A 20,544-nucleotide genomic window follows, 5' to 3' on the forward strand; every position below is an offset into this window, starting at 1 on the left:
CCCAGTTTGGAGATCACTGCTGAAACCTAAACCTGTGTGTGTGTGTGTGTGTGTGTGTGTGTGTGTGTGTGTGTGTGTGTGTGTGTGTGTGTGTGTGTGTGTGTGTGTGTGTGTGTGTGTGTGTGTTGTCTCATCTATTTCTGGCTTGACTGAGGATGCAACTGTGCCAGCCATCTGTAGCATGTTTTTGGTTCACGCTATGTTTTGTTTTTTGGTTTTTTGTTTTTTAAAAGCGTAATCAAAAGTATTTTTTCGTTTATTGGATAATGCATTATGTTTGTGTGCACGGAGCTGCTGAGAGCACTGTCTGTGATCCAAATGTGATGTGTGGGGAAATGGGTATCCCCACCACTGAGGACAAGTTTAAAACCTTTTGTAATTTTTAAATGTAAATCCTATTGTTTTCTGACACTGTAAAAAAAAAAAAGAAAAGAGAGAAAGAAAAAAGTAAAAAGTTTTTATTTATTCTGGTTCGTTCCGAAATACACAAAATGAATGCATCTGTAACTAACTCTTCAAGTGTGTTTGTGAATATATCTCAAATTTATGGACAAATAAAGGATTTAATGAGACTTTCAATGGTCACGAGAAGACAGATCATTTTTCACTTATACGCAAGAAAGAGTTAAACAACTTTTCCCTTAACATATTTCTATAAGTAGGTTTTTCTTTGCATTGCATTATGAATTATACATCCCAAAAGTTACTCAGTTGCATATTCATTTAAGTAATGCATGCATTAATTAACTGACTCATGGTGTGCAGTATCCCTTCACTTTCAGTTATACTATGTGCTCCTAGTGGTCAATAAGAGGCATGGTAACATGGGCTGGACTAAGGTGCAACATATTTTATATGTCTAAAAATCCAGTGGACATAAAATAATTAAAATGAACTTGCATGACGAGATGAAATGAAAGTGAATTTGGATAAAGTTAAAATAAGAGACTATTAGGTGCAAGATGCAAAATGACAACATAAATATCCTAATTACAAATACAAAGAATAAAACCAGGAAAAGGCTAAATAAAAAAGAATATATAATAATGAAAATATAATTACACAGTCCAGATGTGGTCATTACAATCTGTCATCATATCATTATGGTCTAATTGCACCACAGATGCACTAAACAATTGAGGCAGAATTACATTACTGTGATGCAATTAGGAATTTACTGTCAAAAAATAGCCCAGTAATAGCATAATTATTGTGTCACACACACACACACACACACACACACACACACACACACACACACAATAACAGTAATAAAAATATAATGATACATATTATATGTATGATGATATCTAGACAATCTGGACTGTGGTCAATACTACTACTACTACTATTACTACTGCTGCTGCTGCTGCTACTACTACTACTACTACTACTGCTATTACTACTGCTACTCATACTACTGCTACCACTACCACTACTACTACTACTAAAAGTATGATTACATAGAATATATTATTATATTACAATTACATAATGTTGTCCACATGTGGACTGTGGTCCATAATAATCATAAATAAACAGCAGCAACAACAAAAAAAAACAACAGCAATAATAATGATGATGATAATAATATGAATAATAAATACATTAATAAATAAATAAAGCTATAGTTATACAGTATAACAGTACATAAGCACAGGTGCAGAATATTATATCCCAGAAAATGTATATTTGCTGCAATGCAATCAGGGAATGTCATGTAATTTTTTTGGCAATGGTACAGTGATACCCTTATTATTAGAACTGAATATATATAATGGAATATGTTGTCCTTATGTGCTATTTCCACCTCCCTGTGACATTCAGCGTGTGTCACCAGTTTCAGTCTGAGGTCTCACTTGTGAAATAAAACGACGTGCTGAGCTCAGCAGTAGTTTCCTCGCGACAGGAGGAGCGGGTTTACGGCGCCGTGACGTCACACGCATTGCTCAGCAGAAGAGCCGCTGGAGGAAACTTACGGCTGCAGATGTGTAGCCCGGATTAACCGACAACACGAGGACTGGTAAATCAGTGTTTGACCTTAACCTTGATACGTGCATGCGAATGAGCATGCTGCTGTGAGTGTGTGTGTGTGTGTGTGTGTGTGTATAATCCATGTAGTGGTGGACACACGGCTCAGTCCCGCAGAGTGTCGTTGTCTCTGTGCGCCTCCATGACTCTCTGACGCCCACTTACATAATTAACGATAACGCTACAGGCTGTTTTTCTGCTGTTTATCGATAATTCAGCTCCGTGAGAACGTATGGAGACACGTGTAGGCGTTTTAGCAGCTTAATGCAAGTGAATGCATTTACATAATAAATGGCTGATCTTATATAAATATATTAAACACGCCTGTAAAGGTCTGTGTCGTTTTTGGTCTTTGGATTCTCCTTTCAGGATCAGAAATGACAAAACAAAAACGTACTTTTTTAATTTAAAAATCCAAAAATGAAAATAAGGGCATTTTTTATTGATTTTTTGGGGTTCAAAAAATGGAAAATACAGGATATAATTTATGCTATTTTTTTAATCCAATCAAAAAAAAATTAAATAACATGAAAACAAATGGGCACTCTTGGTTTTGGTACCCATGCTTTCATGTTTTTTATATTTATGTATTTTATTTTTTTTTATTTTACACAAGGACATTTTTCACTTTCAGTAAATGGAAAAACACTGTTTTTCATCTTTGTTTTTCTTTTTTTCCCACAATATTTTCAATTTAGATTTTCCAATTTTAAAAATACAGCTTTTGCAATCACATAATATTTAACATACAGTTGTGATGTAATACAGAATATGAGAGAAATAAAGAAATAGAAAAAAAAATTCTCCTCATATGTTAAAAATAGTAATTTAAACAAAATGGAGTACAATAATTACAATAAATGGTAAATATATGATGTAGTCTTCGTTTTCTTGTTTTTTTGATGGGAGAAAAAGAAAATTGGCAGTTCAAGTCAATTTTATTTCTAAAGTCTATTATCACAAATTATTATTTGCCTCAGGGGGTTTTACAGCAAAAGGCAACCGTCTGTCCTTAGACCCTCACATCGACCCCCAAAAAAAACCCCTTACAACGGGGGAATTCATATTCTGTATTTTCCATTTCTGATCTCAAAAAATAAAAGCTTTTTTTCTTTTTTTAAAAATCAATAAATTAATGTTGGATTTTGAAATGAAAATCAAATAATTATTTATTTTTTGTTTTTTAATTTCTGTTTCAGAAGGAAAATTCAAAGACTAAAAAGTACAGCATTTAAAGCTGTGACAGGCCTCGTTTGATTTGCTTGCTTTGTCCATTTGTAATTTTCTCAGATGGGAAACACACAACGTCATGAAAGAGGTTGACACTGTCGGGGGTGAGAAAGATGAACATTGGTAAGTCAATTTTTCTCCAAAAATCCTTTAAATTTAAATGGAGCATTTGGATTGAAGAGTTACTGAAAGCCTGTGGCAAATCAACTCCATGACTGGATTTATGTAGGTCAGGCTCATGTGTGACTCATCCGAAATGAGAAATCAATTCGATTGGACCAAAATGTGTCAAGAGGACCATTTTTTTTCCCTTGAGGTTCATTTTCTGGTTTACAAACCTGCACGCTTAACCATAATTTGTAGGTGAGAAGTCAATAATGAGATGTTTCTGTACGATAAAGCCTGTGTCTGCAGGCTGAATTCAATAAGACATATAATGACTGAATTACACACTTACCTGTTTCTTAATGCGTCGCCACAGTGAGGAAAACGAAGAGGAGGCTCCAATGAGGCGCAGCTTCTCGGTCGAGGACCTCCTCGATGAGGTGGAGAAGATCTGTTACGATGCCTCGGGGACATCGAAGGTTAGAGATTCACAACCGCTAAATTTGTGGGAGCCAAATCTCTGCGAATGTGCATCCTGCAGAGAAAACAGGAAAACATCATTATGTGCATGAACATGTTTTTAGGTTGTTTTATGGAATTAACTTTGCATAAAACGCTTTTATGGACTTACTGCCTAAGAATGAGGGGCATCAATTTTCTTGCATTTGCATTTAAACCCTTTGAACCTTGAGCGAATTGGTGCAATTTTGTTAACAAACATGGAAAAAAAGACAACTTGGTAAGAAATGCTCCACAAATTGCAAGAAATTTGTAGATTTAGAAAATTTTAAAACAGCTAAGGAAAAATTTCTAGGGAAAAACTTTATTTGTAACCATCATATTTACATATTTAAAATTATGTTACAGAATTATTATAAAGATGTCAGCACTTTTTTCAGATCATTTCCTGTACCTGTCTTGTTTTTTAAAGTTTTATTTTTTTTTAAAAACTTTTTTCAACACTTTTTTTTGTGTGTAATTCCTTTTTTATTTGCTTATTACTTTTTTTAAGAAATAGGAAATAAATGTCATTTAGTGAAATAATGTCATATTTAAAAACTTATATTTAATAATAATAAAAAAAAACTAAGCGTTAAAACGTGGCAGCAAAGCAGCAACAAGCATCATAGTGTTTAGTTTCTTTTCCGTTTTTCTCTGTGATGTGGCCTCTAGAGTCTCCACATAGTCTGCGAGTAATCGGGGTTTATTTTTGTGGTCGTCGTTCCTTCAGGTGGAGATGGTGGTGAGGCTGTGGAAGGACGGCTTCACCGTAAACGACGAGGACTTTCGCAGCTACTCCATTCCAGAGAATCAAGACTTCCTGGACGCCATCAAACGCGGGTGAGTCAAAGTGGCCGAGACAGAACGACATATGAGAGTGTGTAAGGGCCACTGTAGGTAAAAAATAAAATGAAAAATACTCTGACATTGGATGAGATAAAAGCATAGATGAGCTGCTGAATGCACACACTCTTGAGTCAAGCTCAGGACTTTTACTAGTGTTGGTACGTCCAATCAAAACGTCCCATTACGGTTCAAAAATAGCTCTAAAATCAAAGTCCAGTGGACGTCTGGTGGTCTGTTACCTTGTTGAAAAATGCTACCATAGTGCAAATCAATAGCACATTCATGGTACCCTATTTAACCCTTTGAAACCTGGATTGACATCACTTTTCTTCTGCTGCGTTCAGACACCTTAACAAGTATTTAAACCTTCGAACCAGGAGTAAAAAGTAGTTTGCTTTCTTTTGAAAACATGGCAAAAAAAGTTAAGAAAATTGCAGCAAATTAGTAGATTTTATTTTTGGGGGGGAAAAAAAGCTGGTGAAAAATGTCCCAAAAATACATATATAATTTATATATTTGTATATTAAAAATGTTCTTACAGAATTATTATTATTATTATTATTATTACTATTAAGCTCTCTTTTCTGGACATTTTATTTTTAATTTTTTTATTTATTTAGTAACTTTTTTTTTTATTCAGGTAATTTTTTTTGCTAGGTTTTTTTTTTTTTTTTTTTTTTTTTTTTTTTTTTTTCTAATTTTGGGTTAATTTCTGAAGTTTCTTATTGCCTTTCCTTCATATTTTTAAAAGAATAATATGCTCAGGTTTCAAAGGGTTAAAATCATTATGGCACATGTAATTTAATAATATGTAGGGCATATTCTGATGCCTTTATACGAGATTAAAAGGGCACCATACTGCAATAGACCAATATCCTCCCCCCGCTATAAATTATCTAAATCTATCTATCTATCTAAATTATTTATTATTTTTTATTATTTGAATTATTGTATATACACACCATAATTCACCCCATGTTTACTGTAAAAACGCGCTTTATTCTGGGATATAATGTTGTAGTTACAGGTGTGTTGAAGATTTTTACAACGCTAAAACACAAAAGTACCATCGTATCTTATGCTCTGATTGGGTTGTTGATGAATATTAGTGACATAATTTATAATCAAAAAACAACATCATTTGTTCCTTTCATATTGTCATGTGGATACAGATGGAGGACAGCGCTTTATGCAATGCTCAGATACTGCCACTATTTTCCCGCCGATAAAAAGCAAATAACATAGCAGTGTTTTTATTATTACTCCATTTTTTATTTTGGCAATATACTCCATCACTGTGTGTTTCTATTGGCTCTGGGTTCTGTTGAAAAAGTGTGACTTTTTTGTCCACGACAAACCACTGTAGCCTGTTTCAGTGACTCATTAATACAATATCTGAAGTTAAAAAAATCATTAAATAACAACACTGTAAATACATGAGAGGTTAGCAGTAAAAAATATCCCTCACATAAGACAGATAAATTTGTCATATTGATTAATCTGACCAGACTGTGAGGCCGGTGTTTTTTTTCTGTCGCAGGGAGCTCCCGGCGGAGTGGGAGAGCAGAGCCGAGGAGGAGGAGCTGGAGATCAGCGTGGAGGATCTGACCGAGGAGAAAATTATGTTCCCAGGAAAAAGGCCTTTCACCCCTTCAGCGGCCGAGGGTACCGACTCGGCAGGTAGGAGACTGTGGTCGTTATAATATTACCAAGTTTTTAAAAAAGTATAAATACGGCCATAAAATAATCAATACTGCACTTGTTACACTAGAAAATTTGACAAGTTGATCTTACTTTTTTTTAAAAATCTAGATTTTAAAAATGTCAGAAAATATTTTTACTTTATATCTACTTGTTGGGTGTACTTAGTTTTAATTACTTCATTTTATGAAGTCAACTTAAAATGACAAGTGAAATTAACTTTTTAGGGATAGCAACTGCATTCAGATGACTTTCACAATCATTTAAATCACTGGAACCTGCGAAAATTGGTTTGATTTCTTTTGAAAACATGAGCAACTTGACAAGAAATTCACAAAAAAAAAAAGCAAAAAAAAATAGTAGAAGGTGACAAGAAAATTATCAGATTTTGCATATAATTGCATATTATCAAAAAGTAGGAAGAAAATGTCAAAAAGCTATATTTATAATTCTTACATGTTAAAAATCATTTAAAATTTTATTTTTATTTTTTTATTTTACACTTTCTTAAGTTATATTTCTTGTTTCTTTGTCTTTTTTTACCTTTGTTTTTATTTTCAGCAAATTTTCTTGTAATAGATTAGATTTTTTTTTTAAATTATAAATTTATAAATATATTAATAATACTTATAACTGTATTTTCAAAATAATATTACAGAAATTCAGTCTTAGGGCTCAAGTTCAAAGATACCATACAACTTTATACCACTAGGTGTCCTTCTACATCCAGGTATCAAACACCCACAAATCTGACCAAGCAGTCAGTGAGCGCGACTAATTCAGAGCCTCAGGATTTTCTTCACATCACTGTGTGAATACCAAACTGTCCAGAGAGTCCAAAAAATACTTTGCGTGAGATTTTGTCTGCCTTCAGTTAGCTCTCAGTGAGTAAAATACACAATGCATGATGCCGTTTGTGCATTTAACTGATTGTTAATCTCTAAATTACTTCTGTCCATTTCCAGCGTTGCACCCAGAGTCGTGGCCAGGTCACCATCTGTGCACGAGGACGGAGAATCTCCTCCTATTCCCATGGTAACACTAGACCATGCCCTTCCCGTCACCTCCCTGCAGATCTGGTTGGTTGACGGAAGGAGATTGGTGCAGAGGTTTAACCTATCGCATCGGTGCGTATCACAAAGTCAAGGCCCGAAATTTACATCATCAAGTCATATCTGCATAACACTCAGTATTCTGCATAAGGGATATCTTTGCACCGTGTCTGTAAATCCCCTAATCTCAAGCATCGCAGGAAAGACGTAGTTCAAGGGATGACATAAGATTTTTGTTTGGACTAGTTGGGAGGTGGTGAGGGGGGGTTTGTTTGAGGATTACGTAATGCTTTGTTCTTGTCTGCTGGACTTGAAGGCGTGCTGCATGTTAGATTCCCCGCCACAGTGCACGGGGCTGCAGAAAACATAATCTGAGATGTAGCAACGAAGTGGATCTATAAAATCCCCAGAGAGGGATTGCGTAACTCGGATGCAGCATTTATATAACGGGGTTAGCGGCTGAAGGATAGGGGAGGGCTGAACCCCTCCAACCCTTCAGCTAGACCTCGGTGTGTGTGTGTGTGTGTGTGTGTGTGTGAAGTGTGTGTGGTGAAGTGGGGCGGCCATGGGATCGCTTGTCTGTGCTGGGCCGTGATATAAATAATGGATGATGTTACTAGTATAGTGCTTCAGAGAGACATCATGTGTCACAGGAGAGTAGAGTATTTGGGAGGAAGGAGCAGACGTGAGGAGCAGGTCTAACTGTGGCTTTCTTAAAGGAAAATTACAGTATATTTTGATCTGGACCCTATTTTCCCAATATTTTTGCATCTAACTGACTGATGGTAACAACAGTTTTTGATGTCGGCCCAGTGTTGAGTGAGTGCTGCAGCCGGAGGCAAAACAGGCTGCAATTTATGTCCACTGAAAGTGTCACTGACAGGCTCAGTGTCTGACAGCATTATGGAAGGGATCCCAACAGAAATAAAACATTTTGTTAAAGAATAAGATCATTTTTGTTTAACCAGAAATGCATCGAGAGCTCATCTGCCAGTTTCTACAAAAGATGGCATCTTATCATTTCCTATCCAAATGCTCTTTCCTCTCTGGATCCCATCTTATTCTTAAGCACCATCTTTCATATGGTACTCTTTTCTCTGTTCCTCTATTTTATTTTATTTTATTTTTATAATTATTATTTTTTAATTTTTTAATCTTTTTATTTTATTTTGTTAGTTTTGTTTCAATTACTTTCTGGGTTTTGAGGTGTGTAGGTGTAAGGATAAGGATGTTTTTCTGTTCTGCCACAAAGAGGGTGGGGAGGGGAAAAAAAATACTGGAACATATATTTGTACCATGTATTTGATATTTGTACAATACTGATTCCCATTTTTTAAAGAAAATAAAATAAAACAGAAAGAAAGGCACCAGAATCACCATCACTAAACCCACCCAAAATATTTTTTGTGATTTTGTTTTATTTCTGTCGACTTTGAGCAAAGTGTGTTTTACGATGGTAAAATTATTGTTTATTTAAATGAAGTCTGGTGTGTTCTGCAATGGCAATTACACTTAAAATTACAACCTGAGCCTGTCAGTTGCAAAAAACAAGCGCTTTAAATGGATTTACACTGATGGTGCCAGATGCCCGGAGTGGTTACATTGCAGCCTTTTTCACCTCTTTTAGTACTGGACCAATTATGAAAGTTATTTTTTCTATTTGTCACCTAGACACAGAAACAATAGGGGCCAGGTTGGAAAACAACAACATTACCCTTTAATTATGTTTTTTTTAAACCCTCTGTCTTTAATTCTGTCTCTTGTTCTTCTCCAGGATCACGGATGTTCAAGATTTCGTGGCGCGCTGCCAGAGGAGCTGCCCACCTTTCGTCCTGACGACATCAGTCCCTTTCCGGGAGCTCGACGACAAAGAATTGAGTCTCGAGGAAGCCGATTTAGCGAACGCCGTCATCGTCCAGAGACCCCTGAACACACAGGCGCCGTTTGGACACTCCTGACTAAAAGGGCCCCCCCTGTAATTCACACAGCACGCCACTTATTCCCTTCACTTCCACCTCACTATGACCCTGACCGCAGTCTCAAGGCCGCCTATACAGTCTGTATTTACTCTGCAGTTTGTGCTGCATCTGATGATTGTTGTTTACTAATCTCCGTGTGGGATTATCTACAGCCTAATAATGGAGATATTGTCAGTTCCTCACCACCACAGGTGCTGAGGTGCTGTCAGCAACACATACTTTGTCTTTTTTTTTTTCCTCTGGAGGACATTGTCTACCTTCCTGCACACCTCACCAAACCCCAAAACCACTTCTGTCCCCCGTGCAGATGGTCAACCATGTGTGTCCATCTGTTGGTCGTACTCTCCCTTCTCCCCTCACACACACACACACACACACACACACACACACACACGTGCACAATACCACCACCAGCACCACCAACCAACTCTCTAAAGTCTTCCCAAACTGTGATCACCAGTTTCTCTGCACTATTTACAGTGGAATAAACAAGGGGCTGATATTTCAACACGTATCTCTGAGTTTACAGTAATATTTAATGAACGTATGATGTTTTATTTGCACATTGTTATGATTTTAAAAAAGAGAAAATACAACAGCTTGTTTTTTTGTGTTGGCCTGTTAGACGTTTATTTATTGTTTGCCTTTTTGCAGTTTACGTGATCAGTTGCCTTTGTTCTCGGGTGGAGGAGATTTAATTCAGAATGTACAAGGTGTTGTTTTATTTGACTGCATCCTTTTAAGACATATCGCATACTAAGGGACAATAAAAATCCCCCCCAAAGCTCTGCGTTTTTATTTTTGATGTAAAACCAAATGAGGTGGAATATTTTTGAAGTGTTTTGAGTATTCACATTCACATTATTACTGCCCAGGTGTGCAGACTGCTGACAGAAATAATTGATAATTAAGGCATCCATCAGCTCTGAGCGATTATGATTATCTCAGTGATTATGACACGACACCAAGCAGCACCTTATTCTGTGTGCTGCAATGCAACATCTGTGCTGTCATTACAGATTTAATGGGGTTCAGATTAAGGAGGCGGAGGGGAGCTGCTGATGTCAAAAACATCAGAATCGAAGGATTAAAAAATTCACAATGTTGATACTGAGACACATATATAATGGAAAGCTTGTATCTAAGGATCTGAACATGGATGGATTACTCAATGGGTCAACTAAGCACAGGCCCCGGGGACCGAAGGGTCAGGGCCACACTGCAAAATGTAACTCAAACTGACACATATTGACCAAGAAGAGACTCAAAATGACAACAAAAAGACATAAAAACCTGCAAAGAACTCAAAATAACCACAAAACAACCCCAAAGAGACACAAAATCATTACACAGAGACATGAAATGGCCAAAAAAGACACAAAATTGCTTTAAAAAAAATAACTAAACTACCATAAAGAGACTCAAAATGACCACAAAGAGACATAATTGACTACAAACAGACAAAAAAACAAACAAATAAGACACAAAATGATACCACAACAGCCACAAGGAGACACAAAATGACTACAAACAGATGCAACAACTGAAAAAGACACAAATTTGCCTCCAAAAGACACAATACAACTACAAGGAGACACAAAATTACCTCAAAGTGACATGAAATGATTACTACCAAGGGCCTCAAAACAACCACAAGGAGACACAAAAAGACTGCAAAGAAACACAGAATGACCTGACAACATGACAACAAAAAAACGGGAAAAACAACCAGGAAGAGACACAAAATGACTACAGAGAGACACATTTCTCCAGTTTGTCAGTTACTCATGTTCTGTTTCCTGTTTTATTTTGTGGTGTCACTGCTCATGTGTCATATGTCTCATTTTACTTCACGTCTTTGTGTGTTTTCCCGCCTCAGTATTTCCCTGATTAGTATCACCTGTCTTTTATCAGTCTGGTTTGTCCTTCCTTGTTAGTCTTCCCTGCACACCTGTACTGTTTTAGTTTTACCTCCCTTGTGTCCCCTGCTGTGTGTCACAGTCCTGATTAGTTCCCTGTGTGTCTCTCTTTGTTTCCTGTCAGTTTGTCTGTCATCCTCCTGATGATCTTCTGAATTGTTTGCTCCCGTCTTCACCCGAGTTCTTCCCTGTGATCCGGGTTGGTTTCATTATATTTCATTTCTACTTTGGATACCTGCTTGTTTTTTGGACATTTTATCAGCACATGGCTCGCCTTTTGTGCGTACACCTGTCTGCCCTTTTTTGCTCTGCACTTTGGATCCTCATATGAACTCACAGGACACACAAATTGACCCAATAAAGCCTCAAAATTACCTCAATGAGTCACAAAGTCACCTCAGTCAGACACAAAATGGCCAAAGCCTCCCTCAAAACCCCACAAGGAGACAAAAAATGGCCACAAACAGAAACATAAAAACTGAAAAGGATACACAATTATTTAGACACAAATTTGCCTCAAAATGACTACAGAGAGACACTGAAAGACCAAAGAGGCCACAAATTACCTTAAAAAGACAAAGCAACAACAAGGAGACACAAAATGATGGCAGCATGATACAAAAATAACCCAAATAAGACACAAAACAACCACAAAGACACACAACATTACCTCAGTAAGACAGAATAAATACAATAAGCAGTGGTGGGCTGTCAGGGCCATCAGGACCTAACCTGCTGGCCCTGTCAAAATCATAATTTGTTTTTCAAAATTAAATAGAAATGTGCTCAAAAAGTGTCTGTATGTAATTACTTTTTCTGTGTGCTAAACACAGCAGCAGCAATATAATATACCAACCAGCAATAATTCAACAGCAGCGCAATAATAGTATCTATAACTGATACATAGTCCTACCTTTAGAGGGTTTTCTTCCTCGTTTTTTGTGGCGGAGAAGTCCTTAATCCAGTATGTCCTCATATCTTCATCAGTAGTATCCCAGCTTGCAGGTATCCGAGCTGTAGCCGAGGTTTTCGGCCTCTTGCGCAGTCTCGGCAGCGCAGGTGCAGCCGCCATGGAGGCACTGGTGCCGGCGGGGCGGGCCGCCGCGCCATCACGGCTAACTCTCGCGGTGTTACCTGCGCAAGATACGGGTGTTTGAAGTCCCGGCTTCTCTGTCTCAGAGTCGTTACCTGAGTGAGACGGTGAGACATGGTCGCGGACAGCTTCACTGGAGTTAGCCGCGGCGTTAGCTCCCGCGACGGCGGTTTCAACCATGGCGTCGTTAGCTAGCCGGCAGTCCTGCTGAGGATCGTCATGTCGGTCTTGACTAGATAAAGAGTCAACAGCCTTAAAGTATCCTGTCAATTTAGGAATATTTCTTCAACAAATCTTTGTCACGCAGGTCTTTTAGCCGTTGTGCTTTTTGTTTTTGTGCTCCTATTTTCTTTCTGACATTTTGTTGCTATGCCGCTGTGCAGATATTTGGAGAAAACAAAAATGACTCTTGAACCTGGTCACATGATGCGGCCAGCAGCGGTTTGGGTAGATGTGGACCAGGCAAGTGCTTGTTTTTTTGTTTCTTATGGGCCAGTTAGGGTCAGTGTTTTCTTTTCTTTTTTTCTCTCTGAAAAAATCGTGCCAGTGTCCTCTCCGCTCTCATTCTCCTCCAGTGTCTCCACCAGTTTCCGCTCTGCTCTCATGCCCTGCCAGTGTCTCCACCTGTCCGCTCCACTGTCATTCTCCGCTGGTGTCTTCGCTGGTGTCTCCGCTGGTGTCCACTTCGCTCTCATTATCCTCCAGTGTCTCCACCAGTTTCCGCTCTGCTCTCATGCCCTGCCAGTGTCTCCACCTGTCCGCTCCACTGTCATTCTCCGCTGGTGTCTTCGCTGGTGTCTCCACTGGTGTCCACTTCGCTCTCATTTTCCGCCCATGTCCCGTCAGTGTCTGCTCCACTGCTGTTCTCCGCTGGTATCGCTGCTGGTGTCTCCACCGGTGTCCAGGCCGCCCTGATTGTCCACTGGTGTCTCCACCGGTGTCCAGGCCGCCGGTGTCCGGTCTGCCGTCATTCTCCGCCAGTGTCTCCGACGGTGTCCGGTTAGCTCTCATTCTCTCTCGGTGTCTCCGCCGCAACTGCATGAGAAGGTCATAAGACGTTTCTTCAGAAAGGATCGAAGGACGGCCTTGATTTACATGTGATGGGTGAGTGCTGCTCTTTTTCTCAGATAAAGTTATTGTACAGTTGTGGTTTATACAGCATCGTGCATTGTTAAGGTTGTATGTGATAAGTAGCTATTGTTGGGTGTAACTGTCATTACCTGGCTCAACAAAAAGGGAGATAACACCATGTTAAATGTTCAAACAATACTTTATTAAAACAATTAAACCAAATTAAATAGCCAAATAAATATCTACAAGATGGGATGTGGAAATCAGTAGAGTGAGTGGTGTGCGGTGTGCAAAACATAGCAAAAGACTCAAAACGGGGCGTGCCTGCTCAGCCAGGGTAGAGGGAGAGCTCAGGGCTGCAGGAGCCTAATTACCTGGCCCAGGTGTGCTGCGTTACTAATTAGAGGAGCTGCAAGAGAAGCACAGGTCTGACACCCGCCTCAGAGGCATCACAGTAACTTACACATTACATTTTCTTATTGAACTTTAGGCTGTGCAGTGATAATATTATGGTAATATTTATTGCGTGGACTCTTTTTTCCGTCATGTGGTGCTGGTTTACAGTCTGGTTGCTTAGAGACGTGTAGGATGATCTGATGGTGGTGCAGTCGCTGTTAGTGGTGTTGCGGTTGTTTAAGATCAGTTTCCGTGTTAGTGTTGATGCAGTGGTGCAAAGAGCACGATGATGTGTTTTTTTAACGTGGCAGAGTCAGCAGTCACTGCCATGAAGGTATGTTTATAAACTGAAATGACTACAAAGAGACACAGAGTGACTAAAGAGATCATGAAATTCCCTCAGAAAGATACACAGCAACAACAAGGAGACACAAAATGATGACAATGAAGGGACACAAATTTACCACAAAGAGATCAAACAATGAAAAGACACAAAATGTGTCAAAATGATCTAAATAGGACACAAAACAACCAAAATAAAGACACAAAATTACTTATAGGATACAGAAAATGACTTCAAATTCACAAAAAGGATACATGCGGACTACAAAGGAATGCCAATCACCACCAAATCTTTGTTTCTTGATCTAAAAAAGTGGTGAGGGGTTTTGCACAGCTGTGCCCAGGAGGATAGTCCTGACTGAGTTTTAGAAATCAGTGGCTTTATACTAAAACTATTTTTAAAAACTGGTGTTAAAAATGTGATTGAGATGGAGCTGAGTAGGTTGAATCTTTGCTTTTCTTCTTGAATGAAGCATGCCGTGTTTCTTGGCATGCGTGTGTGTAATAAGGACACACGTGCACTTTTACATGACAGCGTGCATATGTTTCTCCCTCTCCTCTCTGCCTGGCCTCGGGAAGAAGGCGAACGCCATTATCCATCTTCAATATTTAAAGCACTGGGAGGGAGGGGGGGTGCAGAGCGAACAGCAGAGGGTTTGTATTTGCTCGTGGCAGAGGAAGAGGAGATGACAGCCTCGGGCCGGCCAAGGTCAAGGGGAAGAAACGTCCTGAATATTGAAATCCCCTCTGAAGAATTACCTCTTCACGAGGCCACATTTTGGGACTTTTTAACCTGAACGTGCGGGCTGCTGAGGGCATCACTTGGTTGGCAGCCAGAGGGGGTCTGGCTAAAGAGTAAAAGAGAGCACATTTCCTTTCTGCTACATATTTAATAAGGCTAAGCATGCAGGGAATTACTTTCCCTTTAACTCCCACATTTCCTCTCAGAATGACCCTTTTACTCGCGCAGCAGCCAACCTTTCATTTTGCACATTCCTCTTCACGCATTATCGGAAACATACCCGTTTTAATGCAGGTCATATGCCGGACCTTTCTGCAGCGGCGCCTTTTTTCATTGTCAATAATGTGGTTTCGGTTGAGGGGTTTGCATGCTTGGAATTTATGGAGAGGTCTGGGTTCACCGGCCGAGGTCTCTCTGTGGCGTGTTTGTTGTCATGCTCCGAGGACAGGCTTACTGCGGAGAGCGAGCCTCTTGCACTAAAGAAGCTGCATATGAAAGTGCTTTGTGGGGAAATGAAAGCCACTCGATATATCATAAGCAGAAAAAAGGGGCCTGTAAAAATAGCATAACAAGTGTGTAGAGCTGTATCTCATCTCCAAGCAGACCGACATGTGTAGAAAATGATTACTTTCTTTTTCAGAATCAAACTGGAACTAGATTTATGTATTTTAACCTTTTAACCCCTTGAAAATCAGGCAAATTTGGCTTCTTTTATTTTTCTTTTAAAAACATGGGAGGAAGGCAATGAGCCACTTGAGAAGAAATGACAAAGAAATTTGTAGAAATAAAATTTAAAATTTTTTTTAAAAAATCTAAAACAAAACAAAAACAAATAAACGAACAAAAATGTCCTGTTCAAAAACAGTGTAAAAAGTATAATAATTCTAACAAATTAATGAAATTAATACAGTTCTCAGAACATTTTTCTCTAGCCTTTTTTGGAAATTATTATATATATATATATATATATATATATATAATATATATATATATATATATATATATTTCCAGTTTTCAATTCGCAAATTCTTCTCTCCAAGTTGCTCATTGTCTGAAATAAATCAAACCAATTTCCTCAGGGAAATATATGTTTTGTTTTGTTTTCTGTAACATATGGTATATATTGCCAAATATATAGGTCATATGAATATTTGAAGGAGTATAATGAAAAAAATCAACACAGTTACCAACAGAAAAAGAAATTCTCATATTGTTATGTAAACTGTGCATGTCAACATAGCAAGTCATAGCATCAGCCAAAATAGGAGGACCAAAAGTTTGGACATTTGCCTCTGCTGTTATGATGTTGATATCTTTTTAACTGTTTCTTGTGAGTCCCTCAGGTCTACCTGTTTTAAATAATATATGTTAATCTTGTTTGAAAATAGCATTTGGTACAACAAACTATTTTGCAATGGGATAGAAGTGTACACCATAATGATAATGATAATCATATGGTGGTGATTATGATGATGATGATGATGATGCAGTCTGGGAAATATGCAGTCAGATGCCTGAGCTATTTTCACACACACACCTTTCCGGCTCCTTGTTCCAAAGCATAATTCAGGTAATTCTGCGTGACGGAAATGAAACCAAACTGCATTTTAGACATTCCGCGTGCACCACAGCGCAACTCATTAGAAATGACATTCAGGACCTGGAATGTCAAATGTTACCAGCGTGAGGAGAATAACGAAACACCAATAACTGATTTGTATGAGGCAGGTGTTTGTAAACAAGTATCACCAAAACTGAAAGCTTTTAAGAAGAAATGTGTCATTAAAACAATGGCGAGTGACAGGAAAATGTGCCTTTTGATGTTCAGCCTCATCTTAGAGGTGAATACTGCCAAAGTGGGACAAAGGTTAAAGTGCGACAGTTAAGCTTAATCATTTTTATCTTTACATTTATAAACTCCCATTACTGAAAATTAACGCTTATCTCATCATAAACCAATATATAATAATAATTAAGTTCTCTGGCAACATTTCTGGAGCGTGGCCCACCATGTTCAACAACTCTGCAGTGAACTGTGATAGTAAGAAAATGACATGGGTTTTGAGAAGGTTGAGGGTAGATTTATTAAAATTTGTCCTTGATCCTGCTTCATCTTTGGAGTTGAAGAATGAGTTGATTAAAATCAGCAGCTATTATGAAAATTTCATCTGGTTGCTCAGGCATGTTGCTGCTGATGGCATCGTTCAATTCCTGCAGTGCATTGTTTGAATTTGCATCAGAGTTGTGTCCTGTCGGCTCTGAACAAGGTCAATGTTAGTGATTTACCGTGTCTCTGTTTAGATGTGTGCGGAGCAGTCTCTGATTTCCCGTTGCTGAGTGAGCCTCAATTGTATCTTGTGCACATTTGGATCATAATTAACCCTTTAGGGTACGCTTTAATATTACACACACTCGTATCGCTCAGCGGCCAAGCTTTAAAAAATATTATACATTAATGTTATTTTCTGCTTTCATTGAGTTAATTTTTTTTAACTGTCATCAGTCCTAATCAAAATATCAAATATTCATTACTTTTCAGAATTTTAACCCTTTAGATGCCAGGTTTTTGTCATGATGCCACACTGTTTTAAAGAGAAAATTAAAAAAACAAAAAAAATCCAAAATGGGATATGTCAATGATTTGCAGCAACATTTATTATTTTTTATACCTTATTATCTTCAAAATTAGGCCATAAAAATATAGAGATTAATATGATTTTCTGAGTTTATTTTTTCAACCAGCATAAGTCTTAATCATTAACATTCATTAATTTTACCCTTTAAGTGCCAGGTTTTTGTCATGATGCCACTATGTTTTTTTATTTACATTTTATTTTGGGATTGCTTATCACATGAAAACAATCCCTGCATATGCTACATTGTGAAATGTTATGGAAACGTCACAGTTTTTAAATCTTTCCAATCCAAAACACACACCACTGGTGTCAAATCATCGCCGCTCATAATCTACTGAGAGATGCACGCACACACATGCACGCACACGCATAGCCTACATAAATGCAATCCGTTTAGTGTCATGCACCGTGACGGCCGCTGCAGGGCGCAGCTCCGTCACTGCAGACTGACACAAACCGAGAGTGGAGACGCGCAGACCGTCTCCATCCTCCGCAGTCTCCTTCTCATCCTGCCCGTCTGACTGAGCGGCAGATCACCGCACCGACCAAAACTAACTCACCAAACCTGCAACTAAACCAGCTGACACCGCCGGCTGCTTCTTCATCAACACGGGGTAAGATCACACGTGTTTCTTCTCCTTTTTTTTTACTCGTTTCCCTGTGTTTAATCAGGTGTGCAGAGCGGCTGTTTATGGGAGCACTTACAGTAACAGTAAGATGAGCAGACAGCGCACTCCTGCACGGGACATCGTCGCGTTTTGTGCCCCTGATGGCTGTTTGAAGCTGTTAAATACTGCAGATTATAGGAACATGAGTGACATTTTAAAAAAAGATTGCTTAAGATAGACTGCAAGCATGTGTGTGTGCATGGGTGTAAATTTCAGGGGGGGCTCAGGGGACACGTTCCCCTCATTAGGAACATGCATGTGCATTTGTCCCCAGCAAATAAAAGCATAAAAGAAAAAAAGAGGCTTTTATTTTGATAGAATTGCATACATTTACCCCATGAGTTGATGCAGAACGGGAACAGATTGGTGCAAACATTAAGTGTTTGATGCTAAAAATTAGTTGCCGATGGATCATATGTGTCCTCCCCCAACAAAACCTGCACTCTTGTGTGTTTTTGTTACATTCTCTTGCATCTGTATTCAACTCTGCTCTTGTGCATTCATCCATTCATGTGAAATTTACATCATAAATGTATGCAGAGAAGGCAAACATTGGTGCATAAAAATTCACAAGAATGCAGTAAAACAAGTAACTGATGCTCAAAATTTTCTGTCAGAGGACCTTTGTTTCATACGTGTCCCCCCTCCCATGTTAAAACAAAACCTCCACCCTGCATCTGTATTCAACTCGGCTCTTGTGCATCGTCCCATTTATGTGTATCTACTTCATACACTCATAAAGAAAAGAAAGATATTGGTGCATGAAAATTCACAAAGTTGCTGGAAATGTGGACAGCCTTGTTTCATATATGTTGTCCCAAAAGTTAAAACCTACACTCTTGTGTGTTCTTGTCAAATTCCCCTGCATCTCTCTGCTGTTGTGTATTGTCCCATATATCTGCACCTTAAATTAACACAGAAAAGGCAGACATTGGTGCATATAAATTCACCATAATGTAAATATTGTTCTATTTTGTGGCATCTAAACCATAAATTGATGCAGAAAATACAAAAAAAAGGTGTATACATTTTCACATGAATGCAAGAAATTAATTGTTTAATGTTCAAACCATAAAACTTTGTGTTCTTGTTACATTATTCTGCATCTGCTTTTGTGCATTGTGTCATGTATGTATGTGCATCTAAACCATAAACTGATGCAGAAAAGGCACAAATTGGTGCAGAAAAAGTCACAAGAATTCAAGAAATGTACTGCATTATGGTCAAAAATCTCTGTTGGAGGATCCCCTTGTTTCATTTGTTTAGCCCCTATCTAAAAACAAAACGTCACCCCCTATGTGTTCTTGTTACATTCTCCTGCATCTGTATTCAACTCTGCTCCTGGGCATTGTCCCATTTATGTTTTTGGGCATTCACAGTCTTTGTGTGTGTGTGTTTATGTTCCTGCATTCCTCTGCTTGTATGTTGCAGTGCATGCTTGCCATTGATCGTTTCTGCGTATGCCTATATGTCTTTTTTTTTTTTTTTTTTTTTGCATATGTGTGCTTGTCTGACTCTGCCCTTCCCTCCTGGCCTCATTCCAGAGCAACAACAGCATGTGAATGGCGGCAGAAAACGGCAGAGTCGTCACAGAGGAGCAGGACGAGCTCCCAGCCTCTGGAGCCGCCGCTCACGTGCAGCAGAACCATGCACACACTCGGAGTCAGAGCCACATCCAGTTTCACCCTCTGACACACACCACCACCTCCTCCACCACCACCCAGTGGCAGCCTCCCCGCGCTCTCGCTCACACGAGGAGTCACAGTCACACTCACTTCAACACTCCCTCACACACACAGACGCAGAAGTACGGCTGCCGCCTCACACACAGTCTCTCAGCCATGGCCAAGGGAGAGAAGGGAGCACAGGGACCTGCAGGGAAGCTCAACAAACCAACCGAACCGCTGTTTCCCAAAACACCTCAGCAGGTAAGATCACCTATTTTTTCTTGTTTTTGTGTGTGTTTTTATCACATGTAATGGCAGTATTTTAAGTTTGAACCAAGGCAGTAAATCTGAGTGAGAATTTCCAATCTCATTTGGTGTGTTTGCAGCTTAGTTTGAGTGACTTGATTGGATGGAGCAGGGAAAAAAAAGATGGAAAGTGTGATCTCTTTAGTGGCTTATCGGTTTGTGATTAATCAGCTGCATTGTTTTTCCTGTGAACTACAATCCCCCAGATAGCAGATTCAATGCCGGGAAGTTGATTGTTTTCATTTGATAAAGGCCGTTC

At 38.8% G+C, this 20,544-nt stretch overlaps 2 protein-coding genes across 2 annotated transcripts in view; both read left to right on the plus strand.

Annotated features, from left to right (window-relative positions):
* Positions 1 to 1,996: 1,996 nt before the first annotated feature.
* Positions 1,997 to 10,229, plus strand: ubxn2a (UBX domain protein 2A). The gene is given in 8 exon segments (XM_042503640.1): positions 1,997 to 2,023; positions 3,322 to 3,384; positions 3,743 to 3,845; positions 4,598 to 4,707; positions 6,254 to 6,332; positions 6,335 to 6,393; positions 7,380 to 7,541; positions 9,241 to 10,229. Coding segments are annotated over 7 exon segments (741 nt in total). The 5' UTR covers positions 1,997 to 2,023; positions 3,322 to 3,340; the 3' UTR covers positions 9,425 to 10,229.
* Positions 10,230 to 18,064: 7,835 nt separating this feature from the next.
* mfsd2b (major facilitator superfamily domain containing 2B) overlaps positions 18,065 to 20,544 on the plus strand; it is a 29,500-nt gene continuing 27,020 nt past the window's right edge. The window contains exons 1-2 of the mRNA XM_042503596.1: positions 18,065 to 18,258; positions 19,857 to 20,240. Coding sequence (XP_042359530.1) covers positions 19,875 to 20,240 — 366 coding nt within the window. The 5' untranslated portion in view covers positions 18,065 to 18,258; positions 19,857 to 19,874. The remainder of the gene's footprint in view (positions 18,259 to 19,856; positions 20,241 to 20,544) is intronic.

Source organism: Plectropomus leopardus, chromosome 16 (assembly GCF_008729295.1).
Source record: "Plectropomus leopardus isolate mb chromosome 16, YSFRI_Pleo_2.0, whole genome shotgun sequence".
NCBI classification, from domain to species: Eukaryota; Metazoa; Chordata; class Actinopteri; order Perciformes; family Serranidae; genus Plectropomus; species Plectropomus leopardus.